This window comes from Hevea brasiliensis, chromosome 5 (assembly GCF_030052815.1).
Source record: "Hevea brasiliensis isolate MT/VB/25A 57/8 chromosome 5, ASM3005281v1, whole genome shotgun sequence".
NCBI classification, from domain to species: Eukaryota; Viridiplantae; Streptophyta; class Magnoliopsida; order Malpighiales; family Euphorbiaceae; genus Hevea; species Hevea brasiliensis.
The window spans coordinates 100,471,649-100,497,394 of record NC_079497.1 but is presented as its reverse complement, the minus strand read 5'-3'; the positions used below and the strand labels follow the sequence as shown (position 1 = coordinate 100,497,394).

The following is a 25,746-nucleotide window of genomic DNA, read 5'->3' as shown; positions in this document are numbered from 1 at the left end:
AGAAATGAAAACTTAATTAGAATTTTGATATAAGCATGACCAAATGATGACCTAACTTAAAAGGTATATGAATATAAAACCATAAAACAAAAATCATAAAAACAAAAGCCGTCTTCTCTTCCCTTCTCTCCCTTAGGCCGAACCTCTCTCCTTCCACCCCTCTACCATTTTTGCTTCTTCTTTCTCCAATTTCTTGACTTCCTCTCCATATCTCCCATAAACACCAACACATAAACTTGAATTTGGACCTTGATTTAGTGATTAGTAGTGAAAAGAAGAGAAGAAATTTAAGATTGGAAGCTTGAAGAAAATTACCCAATTGAGGTTAGTGCTTAAACTTGACTTCTCCTTTCTTTAAATCTTGACATCAAGTTGAAATGAGTTGAATTTGCGAATAAAATGAAAGAAATAATGCATGAAGAGAGGTATGGAATTTCGGTCAACCTAGGAAATTTAGGGATTTTGATATTCTCATGAAATTTAGCATGAATCTTAGTGAGAAATGAAGTATATGCTTGAATTTTATGTTGGGTTGGCATGAATTTAGGAATTGTGAAATTAGGGCTTTGGAAATTTTGGGAGAATTTGATTTTTGATGTCATGAAGTGTAATTAATGTTTTTGAGGCCAAATATTGACCAAATTATGTATGTTGAGTATGAAATGAAGTTGGTTGTTGAGTGAAATTAATGAATTTGGAGGTTGGTCAATATGCTGAATTTTGAAACCCTGAGTCCAGCAGCTTTGGATGAGCATAAGTAGAGTTACATAGCTCCAATTGGTGTAAGGTTAATTGGAGATAAAACCTAAGACATAATGCCACAATTTTAATGAAGGAAGCCTACCCAGGAAATGACCATAGGTTACCCTAATTCAACCTTAAATCTAGAATGGCAATTCTGGACAGTAGCAGAATTAGCCACGTGAACAATAATCTTTAAATTGTCACAACTCACTCTAGGAAACTCCAATTGACTTGCTTCTTGAACCCATGGAAACCTAAGACATAGGAGAACATTTCATATGCTGAACTTAAGGCCAAATTATGAACTTAACTCAACTAAATTACTAGACAAATCTGGGTTAGCAAACCTGTCTTGCACCAGAACCAAATCTGAAAATTTTGCATAATTGAGTTTCTGACCAATTTTGGGGAAAATGACATAACTCAAGCTACAAAACTCGAAATGTAGTAATTCCAAAGTCAAAATTCTCATACATAGAACCAAAATTTTAGGACAGTACCGACAAAATTTGGGTGTCCAGCAGACTGTCTAAAATTTAACTGAGTTGCCCTAAGATCTGGGTGCTGGTCAGTGAAATTGTTAGGACAAAATAGGATAAAAATGCTGGAAATTCTGGAATCCAGCAGACTGCCTTATGACCTCTGGATACTTAATAGGTCATAACTTCTACTAGAAAAATCCAATTGAGGTGAATAAATTTGATTTGGAAACCTATGAAAAGGATCTAAAACTTTGTTTTAGGAACTTAAATAAAAAAATTGAGCCTAAGATGCTCAGATTTGGGAAGCAAGACTTAGTAGAAATTCTGGCAGGAAGAGACCTTCAGAATTGAGTGCATGAATAGTAGTTAGAAATTTTACCATATATAGAGCTACAAAACTCCAAATTGAATGATTCAAAAAGGGAAATAAATTTAAGACATAAAGGAACAACTTCCATGAAGAAAGTGTGGCCAAACAGATTTTGCATCTTGGGCAAATTGCTAGGAAAAATTATAACCCTAATTCTAGAAATTCTTGAATCTTTCCCAAATGACTTGAAATGTGAAAATAACTTAATGTAAAGGGATTAATGATCACATGAACTACATGAACATGTCATTGGGACTTATGTTCCCACTATGAATAGTGTACTAATGCTATGAAAATAAATAACACAAGTGATAAGTTATTGAAATTTATGAACACATAAGGACATTAAATTTGACCTTGTATGCCTAGAATTATTTGTATGAGTTGGATCGATTGACATGTCAATTAGAGACTACAGATGCAGTACTGCCCATGGCTCTTTAGCCTATTTCATGGATGATCATTGAAAAGCAATATATGCCTAACTTATTCTTCTAGATTTTATGCTTGCCCATTGGCTTTATGCCCTACATGATTTTACTAGCTTCATGCCTGCCCGCTGGCTTTATGCCTGACAGATGTATACATGATAGGCACATGGGGTGTCTAACTAGTAAATTCCCATGTATCTAGTTTTAACAGTCTGTTATAGGTTGCTTGGGCAATGAAATGAATTAATTTGATTGAATATCATACAAATAAGGGGAAAAGACCAATAAACTGTAAAACACTCATAAATCATGAAATGCATTCCTATTATGATATCATACATTTGAAACATATATTTTTACTTATTTAGTTTATTTTTATTATATTATTGTACCACTAAGTAATATGCTTAGCATATTGGTTTTCCACGCGTAGGTACTGAAGACGGAGCCCAATAGTGATCAGATCTACAATAGGAGAGTGGTCACCTCAACTGTTCATTTTAGTAGGGCCCATGGATATCAGATATATGTATTCATTTTGAGATTGTATAAGTTATATAACTTCTGTATGTGAACTTTATATATGAAATGAGATGAATTCCACATGAATGATTATGGGAAATTTATATGAGTAGATGAAGGTATGATGAGATATGAATTGAAATGATTGAGTTTAAACTATAATGTCATTAAAGCTAATAATGAACAAGACAAGGTAAGATAAGGTGCTCCCGCACAGAATGTGACATTCCTTGCTCGACTACACTATGGACCGAGTAAGGGGTGTTACATTTAGTGGTATCAGAGCTGAGGTTTAGGCATTCCTAGGCATAGCTAGATAGAAAGAGACAGAGTGCATAACATGCATGGGCCTTTAATTAGGAGTTGAGATGACACTAATACAGATATATTCTTCTGTCTGTTTTATAGGTTAGATGGCTTCTGATCCTTTAGAACACGAACCTCCTAGACATGTGAAGGAGGAGGTTGAGAGTCATGTACCTGTCCATAGTCAGGATAGGGACAGGAGAGAGGAGTCATCATAGAGTACTGTCGGTAGGGCACGATAGGCATTCTTGGAGCAGATGACTCAGATGCTCTGTCAGGTTACCAGAGCCATCCCACAACCACAGCCATAGTTGCAGCCACAGGCATAGCCAATATAGAGATCCCCATTAGAAAAATTGAGGAAGTATGGGGCTATAGACTTTAAGGGTAAAAAGAAGGACAACCCAGCAGCTGTAGAGCATTGGCTTAAGAGGACTGAGAAGGTACTGCAGCAGTTACACTGCACAACTAAGTAACAGTTGGAGTGTCCTCTTTCACTGCTGCAGGAGAACGCCTACCAGTGATGGGTTACAGTGTCCTGGGTTGTGCAGCAGGCAGTAATCACATGGGATTTCTTCCTGGCTGAGTTCAAGAAGAAGTATATCAGTCACGTGTACTTGGAGGCCAGAAAGAGGGAGTTCTTAGCTCTGAGGCAGAGGCAGTTGACAATATTAGAGTATGAGAGAGAGTTTGTACGGCTAAGCAGATATGCCTGAGAGATGATGCCTCCAGAGGCTGATAGGTGCTGATGGTTTGAGGATGGGCTGAATGATAACATCAGACTTCTGATTACTGCACATCAGATTACTGATTTCTCCTTGCTAATGGCGCCGGCTCTGAATGCAGAGAGAGTCAGAGAAAGTGAACAGACCAAGAGGAACAGGCAGCAGAAGAGAGGACTGGGACAAGGACAGTCCAGTATGTCAGCTTATAGTAGCAAAAAGCCCAAGGGTTCTCAGGGCTAGATGCAGGGCCAGGGCCAAAGACAGGGTTTTTGGTCTACTTCGAAAGGAGGCTAGTATAGGGTGTTTACAGCCAGTTCTCTGAGCACAGCAGTAAAGGGATCAGCCACAGTGCCAACCTGTACACATTGTGGTAGGAGTCACAGAGAAGAATGCCGATTACTAATTGGAGGCTATTTCCATTGTGGAGCTACAGACCACCAATTGTGGGATTGTCCATGAAGGAATGTTTCCACTGCTCCACCACAGACTGAGAGGTCTGCCTCAGCAGCCCTGAGGCGTAGAAGACCTGCTAGGCCAGAGGCATCTGGTACTTCACAAAAGGGTACTTCAGAGATAGCTGAGAGACCTGAAGCCAGAGTAGCACCACGTGCATATGCCATGCAGGCTTGGGATGAGCCAGATCCAGCAGATGTCATCAAGGGTATATTTTCTCTCTATGACATGTCTGTATATGCATTGATAGACCCTAGTTCTACGCATTCATACATATGTATTGCACCACCAGTAGATAAAAGGGTACAGATAGAGGGATTAGAAGAAGACATACTTATCACTAACCCTTTAGGCTATAGCGTAATGGTAAAGAAAGTCTATAAGGGTTGTCCCTTGATGATATAGAGATATGAATTTTTGACCGATTTGATTGAGTTACCATTCTACGAGTTTGATGTGATATTAGGTATGGATTGGTTATCACGCCATCAGGTGATGGTGGATTATCGGCTAAAGAGGATCACTCTAAGAACAGTAGAGGGTGATGAGATAACAGTTGTGGGGGAAGGAACGGGTAGCCTTTCTAGTATCATATCAGCCACAACAGCTAGGAGATTGATAAAGAAGGGCTGTGAGGCTTTCCTAGCACATGTGATTGACATCAAGAAGACTAACCCGAGTCTACATGATATCCCCATAATATGTGATTTTTCGAATGTATTTTCAGAGGAGTTGCCGGGTTTGCCACCAAAGAGAGAGGTGGAATTTGCCATTTAGGTTATGCTGGGTACTGCACCGATTTCAATTGCTCCATATAGGATGGCACCTACTGAGCTGAAGGAGTTGAAAATTCAGTTATAGGAGTTACTAGATAAGAGTTTCATATGCCCTAGTGTGTCGCCCTGGGGAGCACCGGTGCTATTTGTTAAGAAAAAGGATGGTACACTCCAGCTTTGCATAGATTAATGGCAACTGAATAAGGTAACAGTAAAGAACAAGTGTCCATTGCCCAGGATAGATGAGCTACTTGATCAGTTAAAGGGAGCCGGTGTATTCTCCAAGATATACCTCAGATCAGGCTATCATCAATTGAGGGTAAAGGAGGCAGATGTACCAAAGACTGCTTTCAGAACCCGGTATGGGCATTACGAGTTTCTAGTGATGCCATTTGGGCTGACGAATGCACCAACAGCCTTCATGGACCTAATAAATCGTGTCTTTCACTCTTACTTGGATTGGTTCATAGTAGTCTTTATAGATGACATTTTGGTGTATTCCAAAAAACGGGATGAGCATGATGAGCACCTAAGAGTAGTATTATAGATATTGTGGGAGAAGCAATTGTATGCTAAGATGTCCAAGTGTGATTTCTGGCTAGATAAGATTGCCTTCCTTGGACACATTGTATCAGCAGATGAGATCAGAGCGGATCTAAAGAAAATTGAAGCTATAATTGAGTGGACGCCTCCTAAAAGTGTAATAAAAGTCAGAAGCTTCTTGGGGTTAGCTGGTTACTATAGGAGATTTGTGAAGGGATTTTCCCTTATAGCAGCCCCATTGACTAAGTTGCTGCACAAGAATGTGAAGTTTGACTGGAGTGATAAGTGCCAAGCCAGTTTTGAGAAGCTGAAGGCTATGCTTATAGAAGCACCTATGTTAACACAGCCAATATCTAGGAAAGACTATGTGATCTACAGTGATGCTTCACATAATGGACTCGGGAGTGTCTTGATGCAAGAAGGGAAAGCAGTTGCTTATGCATCTAGGCAGCTAAAGCCACATGAGAAAAACTATCCAACCCATGATTTGGAGTTAGCAGTAATAGTATTTGCTTTGAAGATATAGAGGCATTACCTATATGGTAAAAAGTGTTACATCTACATAGATCACAAGAGTCTGAAGTACTTGCCAACCTAGAAGGAACTCAACCTGAGACAGAGGCGATGGATTGAGTTTCTGAAGGACTATGATTGTGTGATTGATTATCACCCTGGGAAGGCAAATGTGGTAGCAGATGCTCTGAGCAGGAAGTCCATAACGGCTCTGAGATCTTTGAATGCTCGCTTGTCTCTAACACAAGATGAAGCTATTTTGGCTGAGTTACATGCAAAGCCAAATTTGTTACAGTAAATACAGGAGGCACAAAAGCAGGATGAAAAGTTGATAACCATCATGGGCTGAATTAAAGAGGGGAAAGAGATTAAATATGAGATGAAAGAAGATAGGTGCTTGTTCTACAAAAGGAGAATATGTGTACCAAATGATGCAAAATTAAAGAAAACTATCTTGAAAAAGGCACATAGTAGCTTTCATGTTATGCACACTTGTAGTACAAAGATGTATCATGGGTTAAAAACACAATATTGGTGGCCGAGTATAAAGAAATATATTGGTGACTATGTGGCTAGATAGCCGGTTAAAGCTAAGCATCAAGTTTCATTGGGGTCGTTGCAACCCGTGTCCATACCAAAGTGGAAATGGGATCGCATCACCATGGACTTTGTCACTGGGTTGCCACTGACACAGAAGAAACATGATACCATATGGGTGGTTGTTGATAGGTTGACTAAGTTAGCTCATTTCCTAGAGCCGACTACTCACTGAAGCATTTGGCAGAGCTATATATAGCTGAGATCATTCGGCTACATGAAGTGATGACATCGATCATATCTGACCAAAACCCGAGATTCACTTTGAGGTTTTGGAGGAAACTACAGGAGGCATTAGGCACTCAATTGCATTACAGTATGACTTTTCATCCTCAAATGGATGGACAGTCAGAATGAGTGATTCAGGTAACCTCTAAAGACTTAGTGAATAATTATGATTGTTAAAAGAATGATAGTGATGACATGAATTATATGATAGGTGCTTGAGGATATGCTTCAGAGTTACATTATTGATTTTGAAGGAACTTGGGAAAAGTACCTTCCGTTGGTAGAATTTGCATATAATAATAGTTACCAAGCAAGTATAAAGATGGCTCCATATGAAGCATTATGTGGGAGGAGATGCAGAACCCCATTATGCTGGACAGAACTGGGTGAGGACAAGATTGTGGGGCCAGATCTTGTGAAACAGACTGAGGAGAAATTAAAGCTCATCAGAGATAATTTGAAAGCCACCTTAGATAGGCAGAAGTCATATGCAAATCTAAAAAGGAAAGACATAAAATATGAAGTGGGCGACAAAGTGTTCCTGAAAGTATCACCATGGAAGAAAGTGTTGAGGTTTGGGAAGAAGGGAAGCTAAGACCTAGGTTTATTAGTCCATACAAGGTCATTGAGTGTGTGGGTCCGGTAGCCTATAGGCTAGCTTTACCACCGGAGCTAGATAAGATCCACAATGTATTCCATGTTTTGATGCTGAGAAGGTACAGATCAGACCCTTCACATGTCATATCAGTAGAGAAGATAGATGTGCAGCCTGATTTGATATATGAAGAGGAACTAGTAAAAGTCTTGGCACGAGAAGTTAAGGAACTCAGGAACAAGAGAATTCCATTAGTGAAAGTACTGTGGAAAGAGTTGTAACACTCTGAATTTCTTTAGCTCTGAATAGTACAATTTTCAGTTAGTGAATAGTACTATTCAAATCCAGTTTGAGGACTAAAAATAAGATGAAAAATAATTGGAAATAAGCAGAATAAAAATCAAGTAACCATTGGGTTATGGAAAATATCGGTATTAATGAAAAAGATGGACTATAACCCGATAAAGAGCATTTTGGTCAATTCACCCCTAAAGTTGACTTTTGATCAAAATGTCTATTAAATTAAGTGAAATTAATGTAATAAATTATGAAGAAATTTTGATGAAAATTTAAATAGAAATGTATAATCAAAAGAAAAAAAGAAAGAAATGAAAACTTAATTAGAATTATGACATAAGTATGACCAAATGATGACCTAATTTAAAAGGTAGATAAATATAAAACCATAAAACAAAAATCATAAAAACAAAAGCCATCTTCTCTTCCCTTCTCTCCCTTGGCCGAACCTCTCTCCTTCCACCCCTCCACCATTTTTGCTTCTTCTTTCTCCAATTTCTTGACTTCCTCTCCATATCTCCCATAAACACCAAAACATAAACTTAAATTGGACCTTGATTTACTGATTAGTAGTGAAAAGAAGAGAAGAAATTTAAGATTGGAAGCTTGAAGAAAATTACCCAATTGAGGTTAGTGCTTAAACTTGACTTCTCCTTTTTTTTAAATCTTGATACCAAGTTGAAATGAGTTGAATTTGCAAATAAAATGAAAGAAATCATACATGAAGAGAGGTATGGAATATCGGTCAACCTAGGAAATTTAGGAATTTTGATATTCTCATGAAATTAAGCATGAATCTTAGTGAGAAATGAAGTATATGCTTGAATTTTATGTTGGGTTGGCATGAATTTAGGAATTGTGAAATTAGGGCTTTGGAAATTTTGGAAGAATTAGGGTTTTGATGTCATGAAGTGTAATTAATGTTTTTGAGGCCAAATATTGATCAAATTATGTATGTTGAGCATGAAATGAAGTTGGTTATTGAGTGAAATTAATGAATTTGGAGGTTGGTCAATATGCTGAATTCTGGAACCCTGAGTCCAATAGTTTTGGATGAGCATAAGTAGAGTTACATAGCTCCAATTGGTGTGAAGCAATTGGAGATGAAACCTAAGATATAATGCCACAATTTTAATGAAGGAAGCCTACCCAGGAAATTACCATAGGTTACCCTAATTCAACCTTGAATCCGGAAAGGCATAGTAGCAGAATTAGCCACGCGAATAGTAATATTTAAATTGTCACAACTCACTCCAGGAAACTCTAATTGACCTAATTCTTGAACTCATGGAAACCTAAGACATAGGAGAACATTTCATATGAGGGACTTAAGGCAAAATTATGAACTTAACTCAACCAAATTACTAGACAAATTTGAGTTAGCAAACTTGTCTTGCACTAGAATCAAATCTGAAAATTTTGCACAATTGAGTTCCTGACCAGTTTTGGGGAAAATGACATAACTCAAGCTACAAAACTCCAAATATAGTCATTCCAAAGTCAAAATTCTCATAAGATATAGAACTAAAATTTTCCTCTTTTGACCAGCACCCAGATCTTAGGGAAACTCAGTAAAATTGTTAGGACAAAAATGGATAAAAATGCTAGAAATTTTGGAATCTAGCAGACTACCTTATGACCTCCGGATACTTAACAGGTCATAACTTCTACTAGAAAAATCCAATTGAGGTGAATCAAATTGATTTGGAAACCTAAGACAATGATCTAAAACTTTGTTTTAGGAACTTAAATAAAAAATTTAAGCCTAAGATGCTCGGATTTGGGATGTAAAACTTGGTAGAAATTCTGGCAGCAAAAGACTTACAGAATTGATTGCGTGAACAGTAGTTAGAAATTTTACCATATATAGAGCTACAAAACTCCAAATTGAATGATTGAAAAAGAGAAATAAAGTTAAGACATAAAGGAACAACTACCTTGTAGGAAGTGTGGCCAAACAGATTTTGCATCTTGGGCAAATTGCTAGGAAAATTTATAACTCCAATTCTGAAAATTCTTGAATCTTTTCCAAATGACTTGAAATGTGAAAATAACTTAATGTAAATGGTTTAATGATCACCTGAACTACATGAACATGTCATTGGGACTTATGTTCCCACTATGAATAGTGTACTAATGCTATGAAGCATGAATAACACAAGTGATAAGATATTGAAATTTATGAACACATAAGGACATTAAATTTGCCCTTGTATGCTTTGACTTATATGTATGAGTTGGATCGATGGACTACAGATGCAGTACTGCTGTATTAGGGACTACAGATGCAGTACTGCCCATGGCTCTTTTAGCCTATCTCATGGATGATTATTGAAAGGTAATATATGCCTAACATGATTATTCTTCTGGGTTTTATGCCTGCCCGTTGGCTTTATGCCCTACATGATTTTACTGGCTTCATGCCTGCCCACTGGTTTTATACCTATAGACCCTTATTTTGTGACGAGTATGTGCATTGAGGCCGTGGGAAACCTGATGATGAAAAATTATATGATTGTAAGATATAATTGAAGGCATGGAACTGAATTATTAATTTCGTGGCATGATCTTGAAAAAAAATAATAATAATATGTTTTTTTGGAAAATTAATTTAATTTAAATAAAATTTTGTTTTATTTAAATTTAATATGGGTAGTTCTTAAATGGACCTAATTGAGTTTAATTGGGCGCCATGAGCCTAAGAAAGCCTAGTTACGAATTTTAAATAAAACCCATTTAATTTATTTTTTGAAAATTAAAATAAGAAAATATCTTTTTCTCTATCACTCTCCTATACAAACTCTCTCTCCCCCTTTGGCCCATCTCTCTTTCTCACTCCTTATTGGTACCACCCTGTTTCCCTCTTTCCTATTGATTGGAACACCTCACCCATATCCCAATCTCACCCAAATCCCTCAATCCCAATTGTTTAAGTTATCTGAACCTTATTACACTAGGACTTCAAATCCTACCACACGTCTTCCTCACTCCCTATTGGTGCCTTCCCCTTGCCCTCTCTTCCTATTGGTTGAAACACCTCATCCATATCTCAGTCTCACCCAAATTCTGCAATCCTAGTTGTTTAAGTTATCTAAACTTTATCACCCTAGGACTCTAAACCCTATCACACCTCTCTCCCAAAACCCTATAAATACCCTACTGGAGAAAGAAAAAAAAAAAGAGAGAGAAAGAAAAAGAGGGGGAGGAGAAGACAAAAAAAAATAATAAAAAAAGGAAAGAAAAAAATTAAAGAGAGGAACAGCCAAGATTCTTTTAGTTGTTCTTTCTTTCTAGCAATATTTCTTAAAGTTTCTTTACTTTTTATTACAAACAAAATTACTAAGTAACTCTAAGGTAAGTACCAAAGAGAGCATTTGCGTGGAGCTTACATGGAGCTAAACGGGAGTAAGCCAGGGATATCATTGCCATACTAGAAGAGAAGACCCTTTTTTAAGGGTAGCTTGCCCCAATGGCAACTGCAATTACTAACAAGTAAGTAATCCTAAATTTCTAGAATAACCATTGGCATGAAATTATAGTAATAATAGGATTTTTATTTGGTAAATTAAAATTAACTTTATTTTTAATTTAACTAACGTTTGCATGTAATTAATTTAAATAAATACTTCGTAAATTAAAATTAATCTTATTTATAAATTAAACTAATATTGGAATGTAAAATAAATTTAATTTAATACTTGGCAATTGTAAAATAAATTTGTATGTTAGAAATCTTTATTAGGTTGTTATTATTTGGGCCTTATGTGATATTAGAATAAATTATGCATGTACATAATTAACTTAGTTCAATTATCCTCAGGGTAACTTGGTGAAAATTAATTAATTAGGTTAAATAAAAACGTATGGTTATTTGAAATTGAATTTTTTTGTAAATTAAATTCTCTATAATAAATTAATTTTAGTCATCTGGTAAATATCATTTAAATAATTAGCAACCCCATAGATAGAAATTACTTGTGCATGAAAATTATTTGTAAACAACAACCCTTTTGTGAATTACTTGCGTGTGTAGGATTAGAATTGCATTTTTTAGGATGAAGTTTAATAAAGGAATAATAAATAAGACTTTTAGAAACATTAGTAGAGGACTGGTACTAGAATTAACGAGGTTAGACCAGGCATAAGGGGTGCCTAATACCTTCCCCTTACGTACCCACTATCCCAAACCTAGACATTGGGCTATGGTAATAACGGTTCTGGAAACTGAATATGTCCCGGTTGGAAAAAACACTGAATATGTCCCAGTTATTACCCGGGTGGCAACTCCTGTCTATCTATGCCTTCGTGGCATAAATCCTTAGTACCGTGGTAGTATTATGGGAAGACGGTACTTACCAGTGGTTTGATTCTATTAGGATTGTATGAAGTGCATGTCTAGGAAATACTGTCTAAGGAGGTGGCACTTAAGTGAGACCATTGTGACTCCACCATCTTTCCAGGGCATTACGTGGTGCATTTTATATGATTCTAATGGATGATATTTCGCCTCACGCCCCCCTCCTACAATGCCTGACAAATGTATACATGATAGGCACATGGGGTGTCTAACTAGTATAGTCCCATGTATCCAGTTTTAACAGTCTTTTATAGGTTGCTTGGGCAATGAAATGAATTAATTTGATTGAATATCATATAAATAAGTGAAAAAGACCAATAAACTATAAAAACACTCATAAATCATTGATGGTTGCCGAATCCACCGAAAATTAACTGAAATTACTAGTAATGAAATATTTTCTGAATGATTGCAACAAGTGGTAATCCAGATCGAACCCTACAAATTGAGTTACTAAATTTCGTGCACTTGTGTAACAGAAAAAGAACAAAGGTTGGGGGGGCGGGGGGGTTGTAACACTAAATCAGAAGAAATCAATTTCAGAAATTAAAGAACTAAATTCAAATATGAAACTCTCAATTTAAACAAACTTCAGTCCAAGGTAATTCATATTCCAATGCATGACTCTATCATAGACAAAAGAAATACAATTATCTCTTATTGAATACTTAACGTAGATTTACCAAACAGCGAGGTAAAACCCCTAACTTTCCTATACTCATCAATTCGAGCCCAGCACTCTTGTTGACTCTAATTATTAACTAAATTGGTGTTAAGCAATCCTCATCAAATTAATAATTACTTTAAGAACATGATGTATTAAAGCTGAATAACGATTTATAAAGCATAAATCATTTCATTCACCCTATTTTTTGCTAGGTTATTATCGAAAACTTGGATCATAATCAATAAAACATAATTACTACTCACATTCAATCTTACACAATAATTACGGATTATGAAGATGAACTAGCAATTGATCACATCAAACAATTAACTAATAGGCCTTTTTAGCAAATCATTCAATAGATCAAAAACAATGAAATCAAGAAACAGTAGATATTCAAAAAGGCATAAATTAAATTAAGAACCTGGTCTTACAAATCATACATAAGAACTAGAATCCCTTGAACTGAATTTAAAAACTTAGCCACTCATGTTCATGACTTACAAAAGAAAAATAAAATGGAGAAATCTAAAGCTGTGGACGTGAATGGAGAATGAAGGTGTTGAAGGCGTGTTGAAGGTTTACTCATGGTTGTATCTCCGCTGCTGCCAAAAATGGTCTTTATAATCAAAAACCTAATCCACAAATTTAGAAAACTTTTGAATTTCGAAAAGACAGATTCTTTGCTTTGCAATCACGACTAATTTTCAACCACTTCCCTTGTGATTCTGCCTCTGACTTCTTCAGGAAAGTTGTAGCCCTACTTCTTAGCTTTCCAAGGGTACTCATTTGCCCAAATCCAAGATCTACAGCCTAAGTAATGGGCCAAAAATCGAAACTGATTCTAACAAAGTATCCAGCCCATAATGACAAATTCATTGTCATTTTTGACAATTAAAACGGCCTAATCTCTCTTTCAGCCCTTCATAGAAATTATAGAGGTGGCTCTTAAGGTTCAATTGGGCCTAGGTTTGCTTCATTTGGACCTCCAGAGCTCCATATATAAAATAAATCCCAAGATTAGTCGTGACACATCAAGAGTGGGCTTTTATAATAGATCCATAGATCATTTTGATAACCTTGGAGATTGATTTAGGCTTTGGTCCCCCTTTGTCATTTTTAATGCTCTGACTTAGCTTTTCAATTAATTAAACAGCACTCAATTTGGAGACCCACAACTTTAGAAACACCTAAAATGTAACACCCCTAAGTTTGGTAGTGCGTTCTACTGCTCCGGTAACCAGTGTTGTCCGGACAGCTAGGATGCCTAGAACTACACTTTGATATGAGTGAGGAGACATAAAATAATGAAATACAAGAAAAGAAAATACAAGAAAAACAAAGGAAAAATAATAGCAAAGAAATGTGATCAAGTTAAGCGAGCCGGGAAATCTAGCATGGGTGACCGCACCGGGAAGTCACGGCGTGGACCGTTGACTAGCCCTGGACTGCGGAGAACCCTGGAAAACATTTTTAGGACTTAAATAGACCCTTATTGAAGAATAAATATCATTAGAAAGATCAAAGAAAAATTAAATAATTAGTACAAAGAAAAGTGAGAAATCGAAAAACGGAAAAAACCCGATGTTACCGAAAAATCGGGAACGTAAACCGAACAAGGGCATTATGGTCATTTGACACCCCGAATTGTCTTTTGACCTAAATGTCCATTAAAAATAAATAATATTACACTTAGAAAATAAAATGAAAAATTAGTTTAATGGTACTTAAAGTAAATAGTTAAAATCATGGGTTAATGTGGGATTAAGTGAACAATTAGATTATAAAATGATTAAAATTGTGAGTGGACCACTAATGCATAAATTAAATACATAATAGGGCAGCTGTAACTCCACTAAACCAGCAGAAATATTCATCTTGTCCAAAGCATTCAAACTTGCCAAATTGAAGGAAAGGAGAAGAACTCCATGGGCGTTTGCATGCAAGCTTGATCCATCCTCCATTTTCAACTCCAATCTCTTAGGTTCCTTCATGAAACTTTGTCTACACATCACAAGGAAGATATTGACACCAAATTTGAGAAGTTTGGTGAAGGTTTAGCAAGTTACAATTAAAGGTAAGTTTACATTTTTGAGAATTCCTTTCTTAAACTTTATGTTCATGTTATGGGTGTTAGTTTTGTGAAGGAAATTTTAAAGTTTAAATAGTTATTGAGATAGCCATTTTTGGAAAGCCATGGGGTCACGCATTTAATGATTTATTATGCATATAATTGATGAGAAATAATGTTGATCATGGTGAATTAATATCCTAGTGAATTATTTCACATATATATGGTGATTTATGCACTTGCATGGGAATTGGTAAATTGTAGGGCACTTTGATGTTGAAGGACAATTTTCGGCAGCTTGGGAACACTTGAGTAAATGTATGTACTCATGGAAGTGTAGGCAGAATATTGACCTAGAAGGATTGATGGATATGTATGGAGATTGATATTGTAAAGTGTATGTAAGATTTGTAATGGTTAGGTGTGTATGTAATGGTACTTAGAACTTGTAAATGTGAATTATATTTGGTGTGTTGAGGGTAATTGTAATCTGCCCAAAGTAATGTTAGTGTAAAGTAGAATATGCTTTTGGTAATGTACCAAAACAGATTGGTAGAGAAGTAAACAAATTGCAAGGTAAATGTGTGTAATTGATGTGTGTTAAGCAAAGTAACCAAGGGCAGTGTACATTTTAGTCAATAACTTTAAATGTGTAACCTCAATTGGTATGAGACCAATTGGAGGTGGAACTAGGCACAAAATGTGCCAACTTTCATTGAGAAAGCATACCAAAATTCTGCTTGCAAAGTGACCTAAGAAAATGACCAATTCGGATTAGGTACAATTAGGACCTGAAAAATGACCAATTGGGCAGCAGTGAGTGTTTAGGCCATAACTCACTCAAAACAGGTCCAATTGACCTGAAATTTTAACCATTAATAGTTAAGACCCATACCTACAAGTCTTATGAAGACACAAAAACCCAGAAATGACCATAAGCAAGTCAAACAACTTGCACAAGTTCGGGTCCAAAAACTGGCCGAACCAAAGTTGACCAAATTGACCTAAAATTGACCTAATTTGATGCCATTTGACCAGCAATAGTGTAATGACCATAACTTGGTCTACTTAACTCAGATTGACCTGAAATTTTGCCCCGCGTGCAATAAGACATAGATCTACAAGTTTGTAGTTTTGACCAAAACCCGAAAACCGAGGGAACTAGGCCGTCCGGCTAGGTCAAACTAGTATCCCGGAATCCAGCAAATTGCAAGAAAATGCACTAAACAAGGAAATGAGTTTGGTAAAACGTACCAACCCTAAAACCCTATCAAATGTGACATATTAATGACACTAAAACCTAATTTACCTAGAATGCAATGAGGGTCGACATATTAGGTTGACTAAGTAAATATTTGAATTCAGTGAATTACTTATCGAACATTATCGTTAGAGATAATTTAAATTAGTACTGAAACACTTCAAATTGTGTTTCTCAGTTAGCAAAGACTCAGGAAAAGGGAAGGAAACAATGAGTCCAGACCAAGAGACAGTTATCTGAGGTTTGTGCACAACTAGTTTTTAACTGATTTTGTTTGAATATTTCATATGATTAAATGACATACTTTTCTTATGTATTATGTTTAACAAGCATTGGGTTTAATTCAATGATTATTGAAAATTGTTATAGTATGTATGAATTTAGCTTTGTGAAATGGTATTTCCGCAAGTATTAAGCATTGTTATGGATTGAATAAATTATGTTTTGGAAAATTGTGATATAACATATTTTGAATTGTGATGGTAATTTTCATGGAAAAATGGAAATTTATGATTTGAATTGTGATGAGCATAAAAATTATTGGATATTGGAATTGACTTTGAATCGAATTATATTGTGATTCATGCTCACTAAAAGGATTGTGATATTGTTTTATATCTCACTGTAGATGCTTAACTAGGTTATTACCCGTCTCTCTCATTTGTTGAGAAGACAATGGAGTGAGTTGTGTTTTGATTACCATGGTACGTGCACAGGCTTAGATTTTCCTCTGATTTGAGGTTAATCTAAGTTTATTTTATCGTTATGGCCCTTGCGGAAGATTCATTATTGTGATGGTACTGTGCACGATGATTCGACCTCCCCGACCATAGGGAGTTAGAATCTGATTCGACCTCCCCGACCATAGGGAGTTAGAATCACATCGAATATGGCCCTTTCGGATTAGTCTTGCATGGTTAGTGAGATAAAGAATGATTTTTGAGATAAAGAATAATTTTTGAGATAAAGAATGAGTTTTGAGATACAGTATGATTTTTGAGATACAGTATGATTTTTGAGATACATAATGATTTTTGAGATACAGAATGGCTTTTGAATGGTAAAGAATTGTGATTTCAATTATGACTTATGTATAATTGATTTTGTTGGGATTACCTAAAGGGTTAGTTATGATTTGATAAATTGAATTTTATGATCGAAGTCATTTTATACAAATGATTCACATTATTGGCAACGAATATTTTGAGTTTTGGAATTTTATGAGTATTCAGATTTCCAAATTATTTACTGTAAATTTTGTCAATGTATATTGTACTATGTTTTAAATTATAGTTGTGCACCACTGAGTTCACCACTCAGCGATAGCTTTGTATGCTGTCGCAGGTAAGAAGAGCATAGAGAAGTAAGTAAATTTCGTTGAAGATATATTCAGATCAGCTCCAGGTATATCATAGGTATACCCATGTACATAGGTTTTGATGTATGCATGTAATAATATGTATGTAAATTATTTGAGCAGTTGTATAAAAACTCTTGTAAAATATTTTGGTATGAAATTAAATGTAAATTATCGTGAATGTAAATTTGAGATTTCATTTACTTGAATAGTTTTGTATTAGATTTCTTGTATCCCAGTCTTTTAAGAATCACTATGGATTTGAGTTGAGAAATATGTTGGAGTTGAGATTTGCAAATACATATTGAAGTGCTTTTTTATAGGTTTTCTAAAGAACTGTTTTATCCAAAATACAGATGGCACTCTGCCAAAATTTTTACAGAAATTTCAAATAATTTAAATGTGTTAGCTCTATCACTTCAGTTCAAAAAGGTTTTTAACACCTGTAAATAGTGCTCACCACTGTAAAAGAAGTAAGAACAGTTTTTAAAATCCCTTGTAGTGTATTTAATGAGTTATCAGTAGACAGAGTTGGTAATTCATTAGGTATACTACGGGATCATGTTACATCTTACAGAGGGGTAGGGTGTGACATAAAAAATTCAGCAAAGATCCAATTAATGCAAATGCTGAAAATTTCTCCATTTAACACAATTATTCCAACAACACTCTAAAAATATGCCTAATTGATAATTATACTTTTAATCAACTGAATTAGGCATAAAAATACACTAGAAACACTAAATGTGATGGGAGTAAAATTAATAAATTATGTACTTATCAATCATGAAATGCATTCCTGTTATGATATCATACATATGAAACATTTATTTTTATTTATTTGGTTTATTTTTATTGTATTATTGCATCACTAAGCAATATGCTTAGTGCATTGGTTTTCCACACATAGGTACTGGAGATGGAGCCCAGTAGTGATCAGATCTGTAGTAGGAGAGTGGTCACCTCAGCTGTTCATTTTGGTAGGGCCCATGGATATCATATATATGTATTCATTTTGAGATTGTATAAGTTATGTAACTTATGTACATGAATTTTATATATGAAATGAGATGAATTCCACATGAATGATTATGGGAAATTTATATGAGTAGATGAAGGTATGATGAGATATGAATTGAAATGATTGAGTTTAAACTATAATGTCATTAAAGCTAATAATGAACAAGATAAGGTAAGATAAGGATCTTCGGCATAGAATGTGACATTCTTTGCTCGGCTACACTGTGGACCAGGTAAGGGGTGTTACAAATCATCTGAGATTCTGAAGCTCCTATCAAAGCTGAGACTGACTCTTCCATCTTTATACTGGGTAAACTATTTTAATTCGATGTTTGGTTCTGCAAGTTTTGAAGACTCAGGTTGTACTGCACCTTCTAAGATCCATTCTTCTAGCAAAGTTATGTCTTTCCATTGGATAGATCTAGGAATTATAGTATTTGATTTTGAAAGATCTGTTTGTAAAGGTAATGTTTCTCCCTTTTTACTTTGGAACTTATGTTTTGTAGCAAGGGCAGAAATCATAGCTTTGTAATGAATTTTGAAGATCAATGCAAGAGGTATCGATCCTTCAATCATTTTGTAATTGTGAGTTTTGATTTGTAAAATGAGTGATTTTAGAATGTTCTTGTCTTTCAAAGAAACAGTGAAATTTGGATAGCAATCAAAAGAGATAGGTCCACTGCATAAACTATATTCGACTGAACTAAGCAACGAATCCTGAAAATTTGTAAACCTGGTATCCCTAAGGACTGTTAGAATGGAGGTGTTTAATCCTTCCTTTGTAAGAGGTTTAATTCCTACTTGGACTAAACCTATGTGAATGTATTTGTACTGTTTGTCTTTGTGTTTTTGTAAAGAACTCTGAGAGAGGAGATGGATGGTCTCAAAGGGTTTTGAAATTTGTAAATCTATCTCTTCAGTTTTGATAGTAAAATCAGTTTTGAAAAAGTTTAGTTTGGAGGTTTTGTAAATCTGGTCTTTCTGTACTCTTGGAATTTTCCAATCATCTATTGATTTTTCAAAATCTTCTATAATAATTTCTTTACTATTGATTATCTTTTTCGACTCGAAAGAAGAGGTAGAAGAGTTTGAAGAAGAGACAGTTCTACAGAAGATAGGGTTCATATTTGTAAAGATCTTTAAGCTTAGAAAAGAGTTTTCCTACAATCGCTAAGAATGCTGGATTCACTGCCTCACCTTGGGACTTACAACCAGAATTAGATCTAGTGCAAAAACACTCAGAATTCTCTTAACCTTACTCCCTAATCTTCAAAAATATAAAACCTATATCCTACACAACTACTCCCACCTTGGCTCTGATAATTCTATGAATATTAAGAATATTATTCAACAGAACAATTTTACAAATGCTCATCTTCACATAATAGGGAATCAGCTTCTTAGGATAGAACAATCCCAGAAGGCTATAGTTACCCCTGTTGTAACTATAAAATCCACTGATACAAAATTAAAAAATTTGATTTTCAATTCATTTCAAGTCTCCAGAACCAGTCAACAACAGTTACAAAACAATCAAACTGAGTTCATAAGAGCTGTTAGGACTAACAAAACCCTTAAGAAAGTCCAAAATTCAACAAACTTTACTGGCCAAGGATAGAACCCCTTCCAGTAACAGCCCCAGACATAGGTATGGAAAATAGACCAAACATATTGGTACAGTCTAAGTTCAATGCCTCTACTGTCTATGAATGGAACATTGATGGTATGTCTGAATACAATATTTTGAATTTGCTCCAACAAATCAAATGCCTACAAAACCCAAACAAGAACCCCGAATAGAGCAATTGCTAAGCTCCTGATTGCAGGATTTTCAGGACAGCTAAAAGGATGGTGGGATTACCATCTCACACCCCAACAACAGTTAGAAATCTTAGGGTGAATCCAAACAGAAGATGATGGAACACCTATCTTAGATGAATTAGGCCAAACTATCCCAGATGCAGTAGCCACCTTGATTGTAACCATTTCCTTACATTTTGTAGGTGATCCTTCTCATCTCAAGGATAAGAATGCCGAATTACTTTCAAATCTTAGGAGCAAAAAGCTGAGTGATTTTCAGCATTACAAAAACACTTTTCTCTCTAGGATAATAATTAGAGAAGATTCTAATCAACCCTTTTAGAAAGAAAAATTCCTTACAGAACTTCCAACCCATTCTAGGAGAGAAAGTTAGGAACAGAATCAAGGAAGCCTTAGGAAACCAAATCCCGTACAGTCAATTAACCTATGATGAACTAGTCAGTCACACCCAGAAACAAGGTTTAAAGATCTGTCAGGATTTGAAGTTACAAAAACATTTGAAATGGGAAATGAGAAAAACCCGTCAAGAACTAGGATCTTTTTACAAACAGTTTGAAATTGGTACAAAAAGCCCAACTCTTGATTGTGGAGGAACCTATAGCAGGAAACCTTATAAGAAGTCTTCCCACAAATACAAAAAATTTTCAAAACCCATAGAAAATTCCTATTACAAAAAGCCCAATCCAAAGAAAACCCATAGGACTAGCAAATCTAGTTCTAAGTACAAAACTAATTTTCAGGACATTACTTGTTACAGGTGTGGTAAGAAAGGCCATACTACCAAGTATCGTAAACTGAACAGAAAACTTCAAGAACTCCAATTAGAAGAAGAAGTCATAGGAAAAATAACTGCTCTTCTAGTTGAATCTTCAGAAAGTGAACCCAGTTCTTCTGAACTTAGTGAAAATGATGAACCTTTACAAATAGATGAGTTAGTCACAAGCACTTCATCTAGCTCTAGTTCAGAGTTTGAAGACATTACAAAACAAATCAACATGCTTGCAAAGGATCAGGAACTCATCTTAGATATCTTGAAGCATGTAGAAAACCCTCAGATTCAAAAGGAATTTTTAGATAAACTCTTAAAGTCCTTTGAATAAAAACTAGTCCAAAACCCTCTGTTCTGCCTTCTACTAGTAAGAACACATATGATCTTACTACTATTTTAGGTAGAAAGAAATCTTCCAAACAACCTATAGCTACCATTCAGGGTCTTCAAGAAGAAATAAAGACCATTAAAACAGAGCTTAGACAGCTTAAGGAGAAACAGATGGAAGATTCCAAAACCATCTAAATTTTGCTTTCAAAACAACTTCAAGAAGAATCTGAACAGGACGAAGATGATCTAGAAACTCAAAACATAGAGAATCTAGAAAATGTTCCAGAAGATTTTCTCTTTGTTTTAAAACATATTACTTCTAGGAAGTATTTGATACAAACCACAATTGTCTTTTCAAAAGATTTCAAAATCAACACAATTGCCCTTTTTCATACAGAAGCAGATTTAAATTGTATCAAAGAAGGAATCGTTCCAAAATGATTTCATAAAAAAACCACTGAAATACTTTAAGCAGCAAACAATTCAAAAATGGTTATTAACTATATCGACACCATATTTTGGCCGATCCCCGAAATCAATAAACTTTGAAATCGATCCCCAGCACCAAGCCTCCATGTCGTTCAATTCATTTCCGATCTCTCTTCATAGGGATCAAACCAACGCCCAGTCTCTTTGCCAGCTAATCACATTTCCGATCTCTCTTTATAAGAAATCAAACCAGTACCAAGTCTCCATCCTTACCGATCTCTCAAACCAATTATCAAGTCTCCTGGCCAGTTAATCACATTTTCGATCTCTCATCAAGCGAAACCAAACCAACATCAGATCTTCGTGCCACCCAGTCTTATTTCCAATCTCTCTTTAAGATTTTGCGGATAATTGTTTTATAAAGTTAAGGTTTCAATCCGGTTTAATGATGCTTACAATCTTAATTGTTCAAGTCAGGTTTCCAATTTCAATAATCTTAAGTTATGTTCGATGTTTGTTCTCTTCCGATCTCATGTTTACAATGTTTTTCCGATCTCTTATACTTAGATTAATAGTCACTTTTAAGTTTGATGTTATAATTGGTTCAAACAGTTAGGCGCTTATACAATTTAGATACTTTTTGATCTCATCAAGACATTGAATAAAAGAGGGAACTTCATTTCATTTCAAAGTAAAAAATACAAATCATTCGGCTGGAGGATCACCCCCAGCCTGTTTTACATTTTGTTCACCCTCTCTATCTCCCTCGGCCTCCTCCTCGCTATCCTCTTCGTCTTGGGGAGCCAGGTCCACCATCCAGGAAAAGTCCTCCTCGGGATAATGCTTCTTGAGCTTGGCCAAAAGATCCCCATGGGCGTTCACATAAGCACCGGCCTCCCTCGCTACTGCCTCTTCTTCTTTGGTTCTAAGTTCTTCAGTGAGGTGAGCGACATCAGCAGCTCAGAGCGCCCGAGCCTCTTCAAGAACATGAGCCTGCTCGGCCAGTTTATCTTCATAGAACTTCATCCGCCCCTCGATTTCAGCTATGTAATTTTGGGCGGATGAAAGTTGGGCTCGGGCTGAAACTGCTTCCTGACCCACCTTCTGGATCTCCTGCCTCAAATGATGAGCCTTCTCCCGGATGATATGTTGGTTCACCAAACTCTCCACACTCAGGCTCATAGTCTGGGTCAGGATATCATTGAGACTGTTCGGAGTCAGCCTATTCCGATCCTCTTGAAGGTAGATGGAGGCCCCCAAAACCTTAGCCAAACCCGAATTCTCTCGAACAGTTCGGTTTTTCTCAAGCGAGTGAATCAAGACTTGAGCATCGCGGGAAAGGGTCCTTGTAGGAGGTTGGGAAGGACCCCCTTCCGCACCTTAAGCAACCGTTGGAGGTAGCGGTTCTTCCTGTGGAGGAGGAGACGGGATCACTTCTATTTTGGGGATCGGCGGCCCCGAGGGTCGAGACGAGCCTCCCTGCATCTCCCCTGGATCGTGCCTGGGCGTCTGAGAAGCCTCGGCGCGTTTCATCTCCCGTACTTTTCTGGAGACCTCTCTCTTTCGCTTTCGGCTCTCCTTGGAAGCCTCACCGCTTGCCATGCCTGCATAAAGAAAAAGTCAGTGAGTTTGCTAAGGCCCAGAGATCAGAGATATAGAAAGTACCGAGGCCGAGGTCAGAGAGTTGAAGCCCGCGTTCTTCGCCGGTAATTAGCTGCATTTTCCAATGATGCAGTTCGGCCATCACCGCATCTAAACAAGAGAACTTCTGATGGGCCGCCTGATCTTTTAGCTCCATTACCATTGCACCCTCTTCCCTACTCAGGGCGATGTGCTTCGGAAGTAATGGGCCCTGATGCAGCTAGCTACGCTGGAAGCCCTCAAAACCGTTCAGAAACTTGCTCCTCAAAATAAAGAAGTGATTCTTCCAATTCTTCAGTGAGGAGGGCAGATCGGTAAAGAGCCCACAATACAGTTTGGCCTGAAAGAACCAATATTCATCGTCCTTTTGATGAGTTAGCCTATGAAGTTCGGTGAACACCTTCGCTGTAGGATCGAGTCCCTTAGCTCGGCAGAGGCCTCTGAAGGCTACCAGGATCCGCTATGAGTTCGGGTGTACTTGGGCTATGCACACTTGGTGGAATTTCAGAACTTCCTTGAAGAAGTCATCAAGAGGAAACCGCAGCCCGGCTTTTAATTACTCTTCGTATACCATGATCATATCATTTTCTTCGAAGAAGTGATCGGCTCAGAGATCGCCATGACACCTGATAAGTTCATATGAATCGGTCCGAAGGTTATATTCTTGGCTAAACGACTGCAGATTGGTTTCTTGAAGGATTGATGGCAGCTCATCCACGGGAAGGTTTTCTCTCCCTGAAGAATGCATTCGTCTCGAGGGTGCCGCTTGACCACGGGCTGAAACGGAGGTCATGGGAAGTTCAGATCGCCCGCTTAGTCCGACCACTTCAACTTCGTCTGACGACCACGAGATGTGAATGAAAGGGGGGCTCGCTGCTCTCTGACCCTCGGCGCCGCTCATTTTCAAAAGAAAAGAGAAAATTTAACTAAAAGAACGATCAAAACCCTTACTAGAGTGTGATCGATGTCGGAAGGACTTAAAAAAATGAGAGAATTTCGGAATCGCTCGCGAGATGTTGAAAATGACATAAGGGAGCAGTTAACTGATCCATCCCCTATTTATACCCGTCTGAGCATTTAATGCTCACAGAGTCCCAAGCGGCGCATCGGTTAGCGAGATTCGCCAGCTTTTTTGACAAGTCGCACGAATATTCTAGAAACTCCGTGGTTAAATAAGGGAAGATCGGCTAGTTAAAGATCGGCGAATTAAGGCAAATGTTTAGAATTGCAGATCGGTTAAGGGCTGTTCAGTTAGGAATCAGATCGGATAAACACACTAGGGATCGAAAAAATAATCAATGCAATAATAATAAAATGATAATTATCAAAATAAAATTTCATTTCCAAAATGTCAGATTACATCATTTGGGCGATCTCTAGAGATCGGATTACATTAAAGGTCAGATTACATCATTTGGGCGATCTCAAGAGATCGGAATACATTAAAGGTCAGATTACATCATTTGGGTGATCTTTAGAGATCGGCAATACATCCTACCTAGTAAAGACCTATGTCAAAGCCTAGTCTCGTGGCTGAATCAAAAGATGTGTCTGATCAGGAAACCAACCATCGACATCAGATAGATGTACAGCTCAGATGGGGGGACTATGACTCTCATGGTGATAAGAGAGGTCATCGTCAATGTTATCGCTCGGAACCGAGCCGCTGTCGGGACACCTGATGTGGTGAGGAGCCAAGTGAACTTCAAAGGGCAGTCACCAATGATAAGAGGGAAATTAGCAGTCTTCTCGCCCGAAATCGATTCGCCGATTATATCGGTCGACCGACTCGAGATCGACACGATCAATATTCTTGATCTGGATCGGTAAACTAGTCCGGTTCTCTCACTGTCATCAGATGCTGTTATCGTGATTTTCTGATCACCGGGGTCATAAATTTTCAACCGGGGAGCTAAGAAAATTATCGAAAAAAGGTCAAAAGCAGTCACCATGGCCAAAATGTTACTGGAGAGATTTGAATGGAAGAAGAGAGAAATGGAAGGAGGAAGGAATGAAATGTGGGAAAAATTCCTCGACTGAGGCATATATATATAGGGGGGTCTGAGCATTTATTATAAGCAGAAAATGAAGCGGAGGCCTCGGTAACTGAAGGAATAAATGCTTTGACTGGACCAGCTCGGATAGAGGAGAAGATTCTGGAATGGGAAAGATCGGGAGAGGGACCAGGCATGAGAGATCGGAAAGGGATCATATTAGAGAGATTGGAAGGCACGGGAGATCGGAAAGTAAAGAGAGAATAAGACAACTTCCAATAACTGTCGTCATAATCAGAGCCGAGGTAGTTAAAGCGTTGCAGACGAGATCTCCACCGCACGCCTCATTTGCAGAATTGCCCACATTGCTGACAGGTGTCAGAGTATGTCATGACAGTCCTGTACATCCCAATCTCCACCGTTGATCTTACTTGTAAGGACAAGCCC

At 37.0% G+C, this 25,746-nt stretch overlaps 1 protein-coding gene across 1 annotated transcript in view; it reads left to right on the top strand.

Moving 5' to 3' along the window:
* Window positions 1-2,962: 2,962 nt before the first annotated feature.
* The window catches only part of LOC110672769 (pentatricopeptide repeat-containing protein At4g19191, mitochondrial-like), a 59,536-nt gene continuing 36,752 nt past the window's right edge, over window positions 2,963-25,746 (top strand). Inside the window, exons 1-7 of the mRNA XM_021835636.2 lie at window positions 2,963-3,025; window positions 3,407-3,547; window positions 3,659-3,777; window positions 4,042-4,399; window positions 4,526-4,772; window positions 5,412-5,509; window positions 6,902-7,213. Of these exons, the coding sequence (XP_021691328.2) occupies window positions 2,963-3,025; window positions 3,407-3,547; window positions 3,659-3,777; window positions 4,042-4,399; window positions 4,526-4,772; window positions 5,412-5,509; window positions 6,902-7,213 (1,338 nt within the window). The remainder of the gene's footprint in view (window positions 3,026-3,406; window positions 3,548-3,658; window positions 3,778-4,041; window positions 4,400-4,525; window positions 4,773-5,411; window positions 5,510-6,901; window positions 7,214-25,746) is intronic.